At 36.9% G+C, this 17,895-nt stretch overlaps 1 protein-coding gene across 1 annotated transcript; it reads left to right on the top strand.

The window, feature by feature from the left end:
* The first annotated feature begins 509 nt into the window (after positions 1 to 509).
* Positions 510 to 17,080, top strand: mcoln1a (mucolipin TRP cation channel 1a). Its single transcript, XM_084093691.1, has 15 exons — positions 510 to 748; positions 6,894 to 7,135; positions 9,294 to 9,458; positions 9,718 to 9,874; positions 10,215 to 10,296; positions 10,392 to 10,488; positions 10,657 to 10,756; positions 10,875 to 10,981; positions 11,062 to 11,211; positions 11,352 to 11,453; positions 11,723 to 11,845; positions 12,602 to 12,718; positions 12,806 to 12,895; positions 13,219 to 13,349; positions 15,339 to 17,080. Exons 1-15 carry the CDS (start codon positions 718 to 720, stop codon positions 15,373 to 15,375), a joined length of 1,731 nt encoding a protein of 576 aa, XP_083949817.1. The 5' UTR covers positions 510 to 717; the 3' UTR covers positions 15,376 to 17,080.
* Positions 17,081 to 17,895: the final 815 nt, after the last annotated feature.

Here is a 17,895-nt window from a genome sequence, read left to right as displayed (position 1 = left end):
AAGTTCAATTTTTTGGCCCATGAAACTTTTTGCAATTATTTGAAATGCATATGATCACTTGGCGCAATAGTCTAGAAACGTGAATCAACACCACAACAATTGAAGCAGCAAAACACAAAATTTATGTCACTGTCAATTCTTTTGGCCACAGATGTGTATGCATATAGCCAACATATATCATTCACCTCAGATAATAAATTAATTATGAATTATGTTTCAAACTGATTTTCAACTTCATCTATTTAATCACCTCAAAAAACATCAAAATGACCATGTTTTGCACATCATATGATTTTTTGGGTGGTTGCTTGCTACTAGCAGGACCTATTTAAAATATGAAAAATTGAGAAAGAGATTCCAAACAATTTTTAAAATGTTTAGGCTAAATAAAAATAAGAAGCTCAGAACTTATAAAACATATGTACACACACACACACAATGAAAGTTTTATGCCACCTCACCGGCGTCAGATTGTCACATGATGTTGTCACGTGACCTCAAGCATCGGAAGTTCAGTGCTACTGCTGTGCTGCCGCTGCTCGCGAATCGCGAGTGTATGCTTGCAAAACATGAGGTAACCGGAGAAGAGCCCGTCAGCCGTCACATAACTACAGAGGAACAAAAAAGCCTGTTGAACATATTCAGATCCTATTGTGCTGTGAATTAAACTGGGATTTTAATGCCGACAGCCTCTGCACGTGATTTTAAATCGCTGACATGGCCGCGAATAAAGTCAACATTTCCTCCGGTGAGTGATCGGCTGTATAATGTGATGTTTTAGTGCGTCAGTGAGGTGTGTTATATACAGCAAGAATGGATCTAGCCCTGAAATTTTATGAAGTAGTGTACAAAATAGTGATTTTATTATTTTTATTTGTGTTGTGCGTGTGTAATGTATAGCCTATTCTTTGCACAGAAGTACTTACGATGCACAAGAATATCAAATGCCAAAGAAACAGGAGTTTGTTTATCACGGCCACGAGCGCAGGATCACACTGTTAGTGCTGTTTTAGTCTATTTGACGTTTGTTGGAATATCTTGTGGTTTGGATGATTCACAAGGTCGGACAGACTGCTGTGTTTAGTGGATAATTAATGTATGCGATGTATTTTCCACTTGCTTGTTTTCGTACTTTCTTCCTCATTCTTGTTTCATTATTTCTGTAGTTCCACCATAACACAGAGAGGCCTGATGTTGTGTTTATGGAGTCATAACAGTACATTTGCCACCTGTTTTCATTTTCATTTCACTCATTTTTTATTGACCATAAAAAACATCTGATCTGCTCAAGACTCAGTGATATGTCTTGGGAGTTGTAGATTGGAGGCATATAGATTTGTTACTGTTTTTATACCACAGCATTGTTGAGTTCTTCATTTTGACGGACTGACATACGCTCAAAGGTCCTATTGCACATTTGTTATCCATTAGGTATCAAACATTCTGCCACAGTATTGTGAAAATTTCAGGGTCAAGAAGTAGTTCAAGGTTTGCTGACCAAAATACTGTTCCACATCACTTTCCAGACTAATAATAACAGTGAATTTGAATGTTCTTATGTAAGCATAAAATCAAAATGTTGTATTTGCTTTCATGATTTTACATTCTTAGCGCATGTTCCTAGTCTTATTGTGAAAGAGTCATCTGTGCATGTTTTTTCAAGGGATTTTTGTTGTTGTTGTAATCTTTAATTATTTATTATAGGAACTTTACATTTTTGTCTAAGTCTGTTCTGCAGTGTAACACCCACTTTTCAACATCCAATCAATTCACAATGGATTAAAGCAAGTTCTACTAAAGTTTTTCCCCGCCAATAATGGTTTTACTAAAAAATATATAAAATACAAAAGCAAAATGCATATGCTATGCTAACATCAATTCACATTGATTGACTACAAAATTTATAATCAGTTGCAAAAGGGTCTGTTCACACAGATCACCTTTTTGCATCCAAACCTACTGCTTGTTCATTGTAAAACATGCGCTAGACAGAGAAGTTAAATTTTTTTAATTTATTTTTTTATTCCAATTCACTGCATGTTGCATTTTTCCGACGCAAAAGCGCAGTCTTTGTAAATGTCTGTGTGGAAAAGTAGGCTAGTTCTACACACAAGAGACATATCTTTTATAATTTATTCATGTTTTTTTCTAGTGATGCATTAAATGGAATTTTGTACTTAAACACCAAAACTGAAATGCAACGAGTCGTCTCACGATTTTTCTGCCAAACAAATTTAAATATTGCTATTCTAACATCATTTTTGGTCACAGTAAAGTGTGTCCAGTCCACACAGCTGACATAGCTTTTCCTAAAGTTGCTCGTCCACACTGAAACTTAAATTATCTTACTGCGCAATATTAATAATAATTTTATAACGAAATATTCCACTACTTACTAGGCCGCACTCAATCGCTATTCCATGTATGGTCTAAAACGCAATTGCCATCATGCTTTGCGGCAGGACAGCAGTTGCAAGTACATTTTCTGTCATATTTGCAGGAATGTAATATGAAGATTGTTCTGTGAAAGTGAATAACACACATGCCGGTCTTACCATAGATATCTATAAGTACAGTGTGTGCGTCACATGACTAAACATGCATCTTCGTTTTCATAGTGTGTCCGTCCACACTACAACGCAAAAACAGCCTTTTTAAATGTATCCACTTTACGGAGAATCTTCAAAATGCTCAGTCCATCTCAGTGGACTGATGGATTAATGTACACAGCCTTAAATGTCTCTCTTTCAATCAATGATTTCGGCCCTTCAGAACCATTCATTTCTTTTTCTGTTTTTGCCAAATATTTTCTGTTGCTGAAATTTTTGTGCATGACTAGTTTTTTCATAATATTTCAATTCATGATTGTGTGTTGTTGTTTAACTTATACATATAGATCTTTTATTTAGTTGCTTTGTTTTTGTGTGTAGTCCATGGGTGGCCAAGGCAGAACGAAAAAAGTTGATGTCATGTGTGATAGGGTTATTATAACATGCTGATATTTATACTTATGACAGCGAGAGCGTGTGAGGAGCCATTGTACACGTTCTTATAAAACATGCTGCAAAACAGGACGGATGAGATTTTTCTGTTTATTTTTCGCATTTGATTGACTCTATCGCTTGTAGACAAACACCAGCGCTCGTGAGCGGCTTCAGGCACTCTTGAGTGTTGCAATTTTTCTGTCAAGATTGTTATCACTCCAATAGACTGCATCAAAAATCTTCCTGTTATACAGTAACAAAAATGTGATAAGGCAAGATTCCAGTGACTCGGCTCCGACAGACGGACCGACACACAGATCTGCTGCTAGATGAACAATGATGGTTTTGATTGGAGAGAGCAATGGGAGCCAATAGGAAGAGTTGCATAAATACTCTTAGTCTCTCTTCATTTTTTGCTTAATCATGCAGTGATCTGCAGGTTCATATGTTCAAGAGAGCAAAGAAATAGGGAAATCTCAGTTGCTCAATGTGGACGTTACAGAAACTTGGAAATTAGAGAAATATTATGAGTGCATTTAGTCCACCTATCTGTACTTTTCTGCTATGCAGTAATAAAACGGAGCTGTATGAAATTTCCCATTTGTCAGCACTGACACGCTGTGATCTTTAATCTCATTTGAGTGGCTGACCCACTTGCTTTTGTATTTCACTTTCCTTTCAGTCTAGATTAGGTGTTGTCACTCTGGATTGTGATTTATGTGGTGTTAATGAGGCATGAAAAAAGGTGTTCCGCCAATTTTACATTACATATGTAGCATAAATGTGTGTAGTAGCCTACATCTGAATAAATCCGAATCTTTTTTTGTCAAATCAACCGTGATTTAATTAAACAAATATATATGCAACACATTTAAGAGCAAAGCAAAAGCAGCTCATGCTCAATGCTGAAACCGGAAAACCGTTCTCCTTGCATTGTTTTTGCCAAAATGAAGAAAGTATTTAGAATTTAGTCGGAATATGACTAAATTATTATTATTATTATTATTATTATTATTATATTGTCATATATGTAATCACAATATTTTTTGCTAAATGGAGGTTATGCGCAACAAACTTCCGTATTCTGTAAAACGGGTTGCATCGCTTGTGGTTCAGGTCTTTTGTATGTAGATATATGTAAATATAGAGCCATTTTACTCATGATACCTTCAAAGGAGCGAGCAAAGATGAGCATAACTGATGTTCATCACATGCATATCTAAAAGTGTTTTATTATTGTTCTTCTCTCTAATATTTAGATTTTAATGTCGAATTAACCACCAACAAGAAAAAGAACTAGCTTGTTTAGTTGAAAAAGTTTGAAAAAGCTTAAAAGTTGGCATCAGTTCATCGTAACTAAGACCTGGTTTCCTGTTTTGTCATGTGACGTTCGGCATAAAACTTATTGCGCAGCCCTACAAACAAGCACAGCAGACCTTTGTCTTTTTTCTTTTTTTAGCAGATTTTAAATCACAAACACAATTTTTAGCAGAAAAGTCACAATTAATTTTTTTTTTATATAGTATAATAGTAATAATTCTCTCAATGATATTTGACCTGCCGTAATCTTGGTAGCTAGCTTGTAGTCACGTAATTGAGATAACTGGTCATTGTGGTAGAGCTACTGTGGAAATAACACAGGACTGAATGAATCACTTACTGACTGAATGAAATTCACAGAGTTGCTCAAGAAAGAACATGCTTATATTTAAAGAATGAAAATTCTGTCTGAGAGCTGGCTCACTCTATGGGATCGAAACTTGCCGGCCCAGAAAGTTAGAAAAGACAATGTTTAAAATAGTCCAAGTGACTACAGTGGCTCAACCATAAGTTTATCAAGCGACGAGAATACTTTTTGTGCGCAAAAACAAACAAAAATAACAACTGCTGTATTCAACTATTCATTTTATTCTGTGTGGGCCTCTGAGTTCACGTAGTGTAACAGCGCAGCGCTTCTTCAGTGATTTTTAAAGTGATGTGGAAAAAGAAAGGAAGGAAGGAGCAAAGCAAAGACTATGTTTACAGAACAGCAGTACAGGAAGTGCATCAGCAAGATTGACACCTTTTCATTGTGAGAAATAAAGATGAAAAGATTTGAGGCCACACACAGAGACAAAATCTCCCCAACATTCATTCACAAACCAGCCAGGCTACTTGAAAGACGTGTCCTTGACAAGCTAACTAGCTAACCAGCCTTAAGGCCCTTTCACATGACTTGCACCACCACGCGATGGAGTGAAACATCGAGATTTGCTGCCTGCAAGTCAAGCATTGTAATGCGATGAGTAAAGTTCTGATAAATTTAACAATTCACTTCATTACAAGGGCAGTACACAGAAGTCATAGGATAAAGTCATACAGAAAGAAAGTTTTGGTGTTTGCTATTTTTAGTGTTTGTGTTCCCCTTTCACTTCCCTGCTACCTGGCAACCACATAAATCCTATCCATGATATTATGTGAAATGCTTTTCATGTAGATGTCAAAGCGGTGCTTGACGCTTGCATTGAGTGCTATGATGAAGCCTTAACACTAGTCTGTTGTCTCATAGATCAAATTCACGCCAACACAACACAAGTCTTTGACAAAGCACCCAACCACCCATTCCTCAAGTGTTCACACGTCGCTTTGAACAAGAGAACACGCGTCAGATATCAAGTTTCGGATTGTGCATGTAGCCTATATGTGAACTCCCACAAGGTCTCAAGAATGTTGCGTTATTTGTATATACGGTATATTATTTGTTGTTTGCTTGTGTGTACTAGTGATAGGTGTTATAATGCGAGTATTAAGCTGCATTTTCTAAATTCTGAGTGGCAGTTGAGAGTTTGAGAGTTACCATGACGACTGTGGCTCATCCTCAGACAACACAGAGCTTGAATAATAACACCTAACTCTTGTCTTTCTATCTTATTTAATGCTAAAGGTTAGTAAAAATGATCAAATTTCAAGTTTTAACTTGAAATAAAAGCTTTTTTTCAAGTGATGTTCATTTTTTATTAATAATTTTAGTATAGTTATGTCATCGAGAGTGTATCATTTACCTGAGAAACCTGCCTGAGATCAAATGTATAATAAATTTATTCTGAGTTAAGAATACTGTATTTTCTTCATTGTTTTGAATACTATGTTTAACGTTAAATAAAGACAACACAGAGGACCACTTGAAAAACACCAAACTCTTGTCTCTCTCACTCTCATTTAATATTAAAAGACAATTGTCATCTGTTGAGTGGACCTGCAACATATAAGCTGTCTCTGACTTACTGAAGTAACGTTAGACTGAAGTTCACGTCAAGGCTCTAGTTGAGGCCATCTTCTCTTTCAATTGTCTTTTATTTTACTCTTTGAATAAAGTTCACCACTGTGTCCTGGTGATCCAAGTATGAACTTTGATTCAAATTCAGTTAACTTAACTAGTTCTGTTTATTTCACTGTATGTATTACGCAAGACACTTTTGTTCTCCAAGGCTGCATTTATTTGATCAAAATACAGTAAAAATTTTAATATTGTGAAATATTTTCAGCATCAGTACTCCAGTTTTCAGTGTCTCATGATCCTTCAGAAATCATTAATTTCGTATTATTATCACAGTTGAAAATAGTTGTGCTGCTTTATAATTTTGTGCAAACCATGATAAATTTCATTCAGGATTTATTTGAAATAGAAATCTTTTGTAACATTATAAATGTGTTTACTGTCACTTTTGATCAATTTAATGCATCCTTGCTGAATAAAATTATTAATGTTTTATTTTATTTTTATAGTCGTATTGACCCCAAACTTTTGAGGGTCGGTAGTGTTTGTAACGTTAAATGTAATCGTAAGAATAACAGTGGTTTCAAACAAAAAGACCATTTACTTTGTGATTTGTCCAACTAATGCTATCTGTCTCTCTCTTTCTTTTTCAGAAGAGGATAGGCTAATGTTTCCGGTGACTCACTATGGTTCGAATGACTGCAGGGATGAGTATTGTAACCCCAGGCCGACTCCGCTAACAGATGGCTGGATAGGTGCTGGTGAAGAAGAGGAAGCGTTGCGCAGGAAGTTAAAATATTTCTTTATGAGTCCTTGTGAAAAGTACCAAGCCAAAGGCAGAAAACCTTTTAAACTGGTTCTGCAAATGCTGAAGGTTCTTATAGTAACTATACAGGTATTTATTTATTCTTAGATTTTCTTTCTAGTGTTGTTCTCTTTCTAGGGCTTGTATACTCAACCCACTGCTTATTAAAGACAGTGTTGCAGCTCAAAGTCTCAAATTATTCTTTAACCACTGTGACATTCCCTAGAATCCCAGAATTAACCTTTGGGTTTGCACTGTGAAGTGTCACAGAGTTTGCTAGGTCGGCTAGCAGGCATGAATGTCTTTCTTAGAGATTTAAGCCACACTTAAAACCAAGATCCCGCCCCCTCAATGAGCATTAAATGATATGTTGTGTGTGTGTGTATATATGTATATGTATGTGTAATATATATATATATATATATATATATATATATATACACACACACATTTACATATATATATATATATATATATTTATACACACTGAACAAAATTATAAATGCAACACTTTTGTTTTTGCCCCCATTTTTCATGAGCTGAACTCAAAGTTCTAAGGCTTTTTCTATGTACACAAAAGGCTTATTTCTCTCAAATATTGTTCACAAATCTGTCTAAATCTGTGTTAGTGAGCACTTCTCCTTTGCCGAGATAATCCACCTCACAGGTGTGGCATATCAAGATGATGATTAGACAGTATGATTATTTCACAGGTGTGCCTTAGGCTGGCCCCAATAAAAGGCCACTCTAAAATGTGCAGTTTTACTGTATTGCAGTAAATACTACAAAAAAAAAAAAAAAAAGGTTTTTGATTGTGGCCTGTGGAATGTTGGTTCTCTCCTCTTCAATGGCTGTGCAAAGTTGCTAGATATTGGCAGGACCTGGAACACGCTGTCGTATACGCCGATCCAGAGCATCCCAAACACTTTCATTCATGCTGACTGCTGGAATGTCCACCAGAGCTGTTGCCCGTGAATTGAATGTTCATTTCTCTACCATAAGCCGTCTCCAAAGGTGTTTCAGAGAATTTGTCAGTATTCGGCCTCACAACCGCAGACCACGTGTAACCACACCAGCCCAGGACTTCCACATCCAGCATCTTCACCTCCAAGATCGTCTGAGACCAGCCACCCGGACAGCTGCTGCAACAATCGGTTTGCATAACCAAAGAATTTCTGCACAAACTATCAGAAACCGTCTCAGGGAAGCTCATCTGCATGCTCGTCATCCTCATCGGGGTCTCGACCTGACTGCAGTTTGTCATCGTAACTGACTTGAGTGGGCAAATGTTCTCATTCGATGGTGTCTGGCACTTTGGAGAGGTGTTCTCTTCATGGATGAATCCCGGTTTTCACTGTACAGGGCAGACAGCATGTATGGCGTCGTGTGGGTGAGCGGTTTGCTGATGTCAACGGATCGAGTGGCCCATGATGGCGGTGGGGTTATGGTATGGGCAGGCGTATGTAATGGACAACGAACACGGGTACCGTGACGAGATCCTGAGGCCCATTGTTGTGCCATTCATCCACGACCATCACCTCATGTTGCAGCATGATAATGCACGGCCCCATGTTGCAAGGATCTGTACACAATTCCTGGAAGCTGAAAACATCCCAGTTCTTGCATGGCCAGCATACTCACCGGACATGTCACCCATTGAGCATGTTTAGGATGCTCTGGATCGGCGTATACGACAGCAACTTCGCACAGCCATTGAAGAGTTGAAGAGGAGTGGACCAACATTCCACAGGCCACAATCAACATGCTGTCTAATCAGCATCTTGATATGCCACACCTGTGAGGTGGATTATCTCGGCAAAGGAGAAGTGCTCACTAACACAGATTTAGACAGATTTGTGAACAATATTTGAGAGAAATAGGCCTTTTGTGTACATAGAAAAAGTCTTAGATCTTTGAGTTCAGCTTATGAAAAATGGGGGCAAAAAGAAAAGTGTTGAGTTTATATTTTTGTTTTGTGTGTGTGTGTATATATATATATATATATATATATATATATATATATATATATATATATATATATATATGTATATATATGTATATGTGTGTGTGTGTGTGTATGTATGTAAGTATGTATGTATATATATCATACTATTTTTACTCACATTTGCCATTTAGCAATTGTTACTTCATACAAACTCTTTTTTTTTGTTGCTTTGAACAAATAAAGCAAATAAAGCAAAAATTTGAACAAATAACAAATATCTTTTTGCTTTGTCATGATCTCCAGCTGGTACTTTTTGGCTTAAGCAACGAGATGGCGGTGACGTTTAAAGAGGAAAACACAGCCTCGTTTAAACACCTCTTTCTCAAAGACTACGCTGACTCAGATGACGCGCTTGCTGTTTACACACAGAGTGATGTTTATGATCATATGTATTACACAATAGAACAGGTAATGTATAATTTTGACAATGACGAATACTAACTCTCATTCATATGCTGCCTTTTTCACTGTAATTATCTCGTAATCATTACTATGAAACTAATGAATATATTTTGAGGGGATATATTTGGGCAGCGAGCTCAGTGAAGTCATAACACAATTTTGTTTTCTGAATTTATGTTTTTAGGACAAATTATATTCCATAGCTGATGGTCATGTTTATTTGAAACGCCTTATTTAACAGCCTTTTTTTTCACTTGTCTTTCAGTACCTGGCTTTGCCGGAGACGACAGTGGGCCGCTATGCATATGTGTACGATGTCGGTGTGAACGGGAGTGCTCTTTCTCTGTGTCAGCAGTATTATAAAAAAGGCCAGATTGACCCAGCTAACGACACCTTCAACATCGATCCGCATGTGGTCACAGGTGAAAAGTTTTCGGCCTCTTTTTCCTCAATTGTTTAATCTGAGAAATATACCTGTCCAGGTGTGTATAGGATCAAGGCAGATACTTAATGAACTTGCAATATTAGTTATTAGTATAACAAGCAACACTTATAAATACATTTTTTGGTTTGTTTATTAGTACTGATTAAAACTTGATAAAACTAAAAGACCATGTCATTTCTTCTTTTGCACATTGTTGTTACTTGCAGTTCCTTGTTACTGAGTGCACCACAGGAATCACTTTCTCATGTATTCTAAAATAAATCATCGGCCACTGAGTCTGGTTTAGGTGTTAAGAATTTCTCTCTTCCTCTCTGTAGACTGTATGGGCGTAAACCCTTTGGCCACTCCCACAGCAGGTCTGGGCCGCGATTACAGGAACTTCACCCTTAAGTTTCACAAGTAAGTTAAACTGGATTTTTTGAAGTGTTTTTTACTCAGAAATTTCCATTAATGAATGATCTAAAACTATAATATCAACACACACTCTCTCTCAGGCTCATTAATGTCACCATACAGTTCCAGCTAAAGGCCATAAATCTTCAGACCATCATCCACAATGAAATTCCTGACTGTTACACTTTCTTCATCACAGTGAGCACATGAAATGTTACTTTAACCCAATAAAAAATAGTTATTTTAAAAGAGCTATTAATATATATATATATATATATATATATATATAAAAATTAACTAATAACAGTGCTATGTTCCTATATATAGTTGTATTTACTGTATAAAATGTTATTAATTTATGCTCAGATTCTGCTGGATAACAAAGCCCACAGTGGTAAAGTTAAGATCAGTCTTGATAATCAGGCCTCCATAAAGGAATGTAAAGACCCAAGTGTGTCTGGACACGGTAAGATTCAACTACCTCATTCACTTCACTTTTCAGATACATTTTTGGGGATTTTTTTTTTTTTTACATTGTGGATAATCACTATATGCTTGTTCTCATGCTATCTCTCTGTCTCCAGCTGATAGTTATGCTCGTGTGTGGTTTGATGTGACGGTTGCAGTGGTGTGTATTCTCTCTCTGCTCCTCTGTGGTCGCTCTATCATCAGAGGAATCATTCTTCAAAATGTAAGATATTGTATCAAACAAATCCACATTAATATGCCAAAGATCACTTAGTGAATCCTGTTCTAATGTTCTCTCTTCAGGAGTTTGTAAAGTACTTTAGGAATTATCTGAAGCGTGATGTCTGTTGGGGAGACCGAATGGAGTTTATTAACGGATGGTATATTCTGCTCATCATTAGCGACATGCTCACGATCACAGGCTCCATGATTAAGATCGGCATTGAGCGAAAGGTCAGTCAGAGCTGATGAGCATCAGCTTCAGAAAATGGATATTCTGAAACCTTTATGTACATTGATGTATACAAAGAACCACTGCATGTGGTCACCACAATCAGCACGGATACTTCATGATACTTTGTTTCAACCCTCAGAACCTCTCATCGTACGATGAGTGTGGGATCCTTTTGGGCACCTCGACGTTATTGGTTTGGGTTGGAGTTATTCGCTACCTCACCTTCTTTCAGAAGTACAATGTGAGAGACAAACACACCCACACACCAATGTACATGCATTTAGTTTTCCTTGATCATTACAGTAAAAAGACTATAATATATATATATATATATATATATTATAATATATATATTCCAGTTTATTCCAATTTTTTTTGTTTTGTTTTTTTGTTGCATTTTTCATTCACCTGAAATTTGACCACATCTCTTGAGAAGATGTGCTTGTGAAACAATTGAGATGTTTCTTAGGATGTGGAATTTGTTTACTATATAGTGTTTTCCTTTCTTAGATTCTCATTGTCACATTACGAGCTGCATTCCCTAATGTGATCCGTTTCTGTTGCTGTGTGGCGGTGATCTACCTCGGGTATTGCTTCTGTGGGTGGATTGTGCTGGGACCCTATCATGTTAAGGTATACAACTTAAGTCTGACAGTCTGTGATTGACACAAGCTAATTAAGCATAATTAATTCAAAATAATTTAATGTGGTATTACATGGAAAATGTTCAGAAAGATGACATTCGCATATATATATATATATGTATGTGTGTGTATGTATGTGTGTGTGTGTGTATTATTTTTTTACTTAGCAACAATCAGTAATTTTTACCTTTTTGACATTATTATTTTGTTTAGGAATATGACAATTGTTTTGGTTTAATTTATGCTGTAATGTAATAAAAGTCCAAAAGAGAGAATGTTTTTCAGAAACCGTAAAAAGGTTTATAGTGCACATACTGTTTAAAAGTTTGGAGTCACTGTGCGTTCACACCGCAAAATTCGCTCTCGCCACGTCGTCTGACGTAGATCGAATTCTTTGTCTTTTTTTAAACTTTATTTAAAGGGGCATTTCTTGAGCATCAAATCATCATATTAGAATGATTTCTGAAGGATCATGTGACACTGAAGACTGGAGTAATGATGCTGAAAATTCAGCTTTACATCACAGGAATAAATTACAGTTAAAACATTAAAATTGAAAACAATAATTTAAATTGTTTCACAATTATTGTTTTTACTGTATTTTTTATCAGATAAATGCATTGTAAGGTGAAGAAACTTTTGAATGGTAGTGTATATGATGTACGTACGTAAGGAAATGTACATGTGTCATCTCTCTCATTATCAATGATATGTGGTGTTTATAGTTTTTGTTTTCTTTCCTCAGTTCCGCTCTCTCTCGCTGGTGTCAGAGTGTCTTTTCTCTCTGATTAATGGAGATGACATGTTTGTGACCTTCAGTGGCATGCAAGAGAGCAGTTTGCTAGTCTGGGTCTTCAGTCAGGTGAGTTTAACCCTCACATCCTCACACAAGTACATGCATTACAAATGCTACAGAATTCAGAGCACTAAAGACACTGTTCTTTTGCAGGTTTACCTTTACACATTCATCTCTCTGTTCATTTACATGGTGCTCTCTCTGTTTATCGCTCTCATCACTGGAGCTTACGAGACCATCAAGGTAAGAGTGAGAGAATGAGGTTGATAAAGAGATATAAATTAAAAACTTGTTTTTGTTCCTGATATCCTCACAACACGCACATACACAAACATGAATATCTTTATAGGGAAACTCCCATTTTAAAACTTAGAATTCAATAAGTTTATTTTTGAATCTTATATTTTATTTTTAGTTTGTTTTTAATCCATTTTAATCATATTCAAGTGTCATTTTTGACTTATCTTTCTTGTAAATCATAAGTTGTTTTTTTCCTAATTAAGGTGACACTGACAGTTATATATAGCTTGATTATGGTAATGTGATATCCTGTCATTTCCATTCAGCATCAAACTCAGGAGCCGCACCATATCACTGACCTGCACGCGTTCATCGCTGAGTGCACTGACACACCCTGCTCTGGAAAGTTTCGCGGGATCGAGACCTCGCCCTGCTCGTTCTTCTGCTGCTGTGACAGGTGTGTCACTATAGAAACAAAGAAAATGCCTCTTAAGGTCGGCATGAAACGGAGGTCTTTTCTTCCCTATTCTGACGTATATCCAAGTGAAAATGTGTCCATGGGGAATCGATGGGATGGTTGTGGTTTGCTATCGGTGGGTCTCATGTGAGTGACAGGTTGTCCCGCCCTCGTGCCAGTAAACATGTCATCAGAGAAGAGATGTCACTGCAAGTTATTTTAATTAAAGGCAGGGCACATGAATAATAAAAAAAAAAGATGTGCATGAATAAATCATTTGTAACAAATAAGGCAATATTTCATATAAAAACAAGAATTGTCCATTTTTATTTCATGATGACTTTAATATCAGAAATCACGAAGTAGTGCCACTAATTATCTCAAATTTATTGCATATATAATTAGAAAATAATTATAATACTGTAGAGAAGGGCAGAAATAATTAGTTGCACACAAAAATAAATTGATGCCTAAAAGAGATACTAATTCTTAAAGGTAATGTTTATAATTTCCACTTGTTATTGTAGAAAAAGTAGATTTGACAGCCCACTTTCTGGACCTGGTAATCTGTCCAACTTGTTACAAAAATGATGGCCTAACTCGCAGATGCACTATGGTTTAAGGTTAAGGACTATTTACAAAAAAAAAAAGAGAACCCGCCGCCAAGTAACAAAAACTTGGAAAACAAACAAATAAAATAGCAAAAATGTTTGTAAAAATTTGACTTCATAATGTTTAATCGATGTCATAATAACTGGATTGTCCTGTGAAAACGACAGACTTCTCTCTGATGATGTATGCAGGAGTTCTCCAATCATTTAGCCCATTTAAACCAGTGGATCTCAACCTGTTTGACTTCATTATCCACAACAATATGATTTCCACAATAATATAAAAATTTCTACCATATAATTAGAGCTTGGCATAACAAGAAAGATGTATATTCATTAAAAAACAAAAACAAATGCTGAGTAGTATCTTGATTTATTTATTGTTTTAAAGGTGCTCTAAGCGATGTTGGGTGACGTCACTTCTTGTTGACGTTCGAAGTATTGTCAAACAAAACGGAGGCTAGCTCGACCCTCCCTCCTCCTCATCCCGTCCCCTCCCCCTCCCTTCCGTGCTTCTTGAAACAGAAATGGAAACTTTTCCGACGTAAATTCGGGACTTTGCGCGTTCCTTCTCCTTTTCCCTCTTCTTTGCTATTTGTTCATCGGAACGTCGTCTCTTTGGTCGTGTGTCGGCCATATCAAAATTCAAGAGAATATAATTCTGACGTTAGTCGTTTTCGTTGTCTAGGACATCTCTCCTCTAGCTTACTTCCCTCTTCATGCTTCTCTCTCCTCCACTCCCCCCTTCATGTGCACGCGCACTAACCCCCCATTCTTGTCGGTTATTGGCTGGAACACTGTTTATGTTTCGTGGTCCAGGTTGGGCCAGTTTGTTTTTTGTTGCCATTTGTGGAGCCTAGGCTGTCTACAGAGACCGCGTTTTTTTACAGTGTGTTCAGGGGACAGGCAGCTAGCGGATAGTGAGGAGATGTTTGCTGGATGTGACAAAAAATGTTTAGGCCTAAAAAACGCATGACATCACTTTGAGCACCTTTTAATAGTTGTTTTAGCTTATTTTAATGCTTGTTTTGTCTTAATTCAAACCATTTTATTTTTAAGGCATCTTGAGTCCCCCTAGTTGAGAGCTTCTGATTTAAACCCAGTCCCTACAAACTCTCATTCATCTGCCTCCACTTTTGAGTGCAACAGCCGATGCAAAGAACTGCATTTTCACTTTTAAAATATTCTGTTGCACTTGGATGTACGTCACAGTAATGAAGAAAAGTTTAGTTTTATCATGACTTTACACAGGGGTATTAGACAATATTTTAACATAAAATACATTTAACATTAAGTATTTCAACAACAAAAAAATGACATACTTCACTTTTTAATATAACTGAATGCTGTAATTTTGTCTGTTGGTGTAACCCTGCAGAACCACCACATATGAGGACGTCCTCCTTGTGAATTAGTGAAGTCATGGGTCTTGAGGCCTGACTGCACCTCCCTCTGCTGGTCACACTGCGCTAGAGCAACAGGACAGAAGCCAGTAAAAAGCTCCAGACAAAATACTCAACAAGTCACAGTCGTTTCACTTTGGACCTGAAGTGGAGAAGAGCATATATGATTTTTACTGAAGAATCGCTTCAGTCTGAATAAACTGTAGTTTTACTTCACCTTGTTTTTAGTTATAACTTAATTCTGGAGGTTGCCAAATGCAGCCAAGTACCCTCTCTTAGTCTATGCTGATTAAAACACTCGGAAGGTTTGAATCGAAAGACTATTAGATGTGCACGTGCAGGCGATATGTAAAGTAATCACTCCCTGAATGTTGATCCCACATGTTGGTTCAGTGCACGTGCTGTGGTGTGCAAAGTGGGTCACCAGTCGCCAATACCGAGAGGCATAGTGGCGTGTGTGTGACGGTGGTCAATGATTCATAACTATTGAGTGATTCATATAACCTCTAGTCACGTGTAATGTCTGCATCAGAAGATGTTTCTAAAGGAGACTGAACTGGCAGGCACAAGCGTTTAGCAGATGTTAACCTCACAAGATGAGGAGACCGTGAGATTAAACGTAACAAGCTTTGGTAAAGTTGGCTCTTATTCCGCACTTACAGCAGAAACAGCACTCCCTGGTGCTTGAAGTCACCTACACTTACCCATGACAAAAATACATGCTCTGCTAGTATGAATTCATGCTCAGAATGCCTCAAAAACCTTGGCCTTAACACTCTCCTGATGTGTATAGATGGCTATAATACCTCATTGTTGGATTAGATGTTGAATAGGACGATTCATTAGCTTTTTTGAGCTTTTGATACACAAATTCAACAACAATGACACCTCTATATTTTTTTGACACTGATACATTGTTTCATATGCAGACTGAATCAAATCACTCCGTTTGCAAGTGAAATTATATTAGACAGCCTTACCCTTGCTGATCTAGTACTTTATAGAGAAAGACAGACTTTTACAGCTCCCCTCCATCAGCTTTGTTTTAAATCGGAGGCCTTCAAGAAGATTTCGGTCAAGGACACAGTGTTGTGTTACCATGGTGACATTAAAACAATATAACCCATCCAAAATGCCCTTTTTACCTTTTCCATTATACTTGACTTATAAGAGAAGCAAGTATAAATATTTAAATTCTGGGGCCTGTCCAAGCCATTTACTCAAGTACACAATAAGTGGGACCAGTCATATGATTTTGACGTCAGTCAACAGCTTTTTGGTCATGCTACATGTTTTCCTTTTTTTATTTTCATTATCCTGTATGATTTTAATTAGTAATTCAATCAATTGTGTTGGCTCTGTTGCCTTTCTGTTTTAAATTAATTTAAAGCGCACAATTTACTAACATGTGAAGCTGCACCAAGTGGTGATGTTGTAGATGATTGTTTTGATTATTATTGTGATTTATTTTTTTTTATTTTTTTGTGATGGTTTGGAATGGACAACTTGTGCAAATACTTCGCCATTTTGCTGTCAAAAACATGCATTTTAGATAAAATGATGTAGAAGAATCTACTGACCTTCAAACTGGAGGATTTTCAAACACTTGTATAAGTGTCATTGCACATTTTTTTTCCTGAACTTTGTTCTTGACAGGGTTATATGTGTTATTTTAATGTTCATATGTATATGTTCAATACAGAGATTTTCTAAAGTCTGTTTAATATAGTCACTTTTTTCCTTTTTGCTGTTGTTCTACATCTAACCATCTAAACATCATCTATTGCTATACCATATGACCACCACTAGATGGTATAATGAGAGCATTTCCTCCCCACAAATCTGAACCCTTTCAAATTTAAGGTAGTGTCTGTGGCACCTAAATTGCGCAAGTAAAATATTAGAATAGGCATGTTTGAATAGCTGGACTAAGCAGGTGCACTAGCTAGTGTACATTGTTTGAGATGGCTATCTGAAACCACTGAAAGAGATTACACACACTGTTCAAACAGAGCAAACTCCATCAGATGATGATCTCAGACCTGTGGCCATTGATAACAAGAGAACCGTTCTATGAAGGCCTGCTTTACTGCTTTCTGTGAATATGAGCCACACCCAGCTATTCACACACAATGACTTAACGGGAAGAGATTTCATTTAACCACATTAGTAAGTTCATTGTGATGATGTACTACAGACAGGTCTTGCAGCAGTATAACAAGAAAGATAATCTTCTGAGACTTAAACTTAATTCGTCTAATCCAAAATCATTTCCGTGATACTTAACGCACTCAGATGCACTCACAATATCCAGGTTCTCAGTTAACCGTAGGGGCGAGGATAGCAATTGCTAGACTTATGCTGCCAATTACTGTTGGGAGGTTCAGTGATGTTGGTGCTAATATTGGCTTCACCCATAGATTCAGATCAGCGTATTAAAGACAAAGCAGATCCTAAATAAAACCAGTTTAGACAAGAAGAGCAATGTACAGCGCACAAATGCAGGCCTGTGAGAGTCACTCTTTTACAAAG

The sequence above is a fragment of the Abramis brama genome (assembly GCF_963993115.1).
Source record: "Abramis brama genome assembly, chromosome: 2".
Taxonomy (NCBI): Eukaryota; Metazoa; Chordata; class Actinopteri; order Cypriniformes; family Leuciscidae; genus Abramis; species Abramis brama.
Note: the sequence above shows the minus strand (reverse complement) of the source record. Positions and strands in the feature narration are given on the sequence as shown.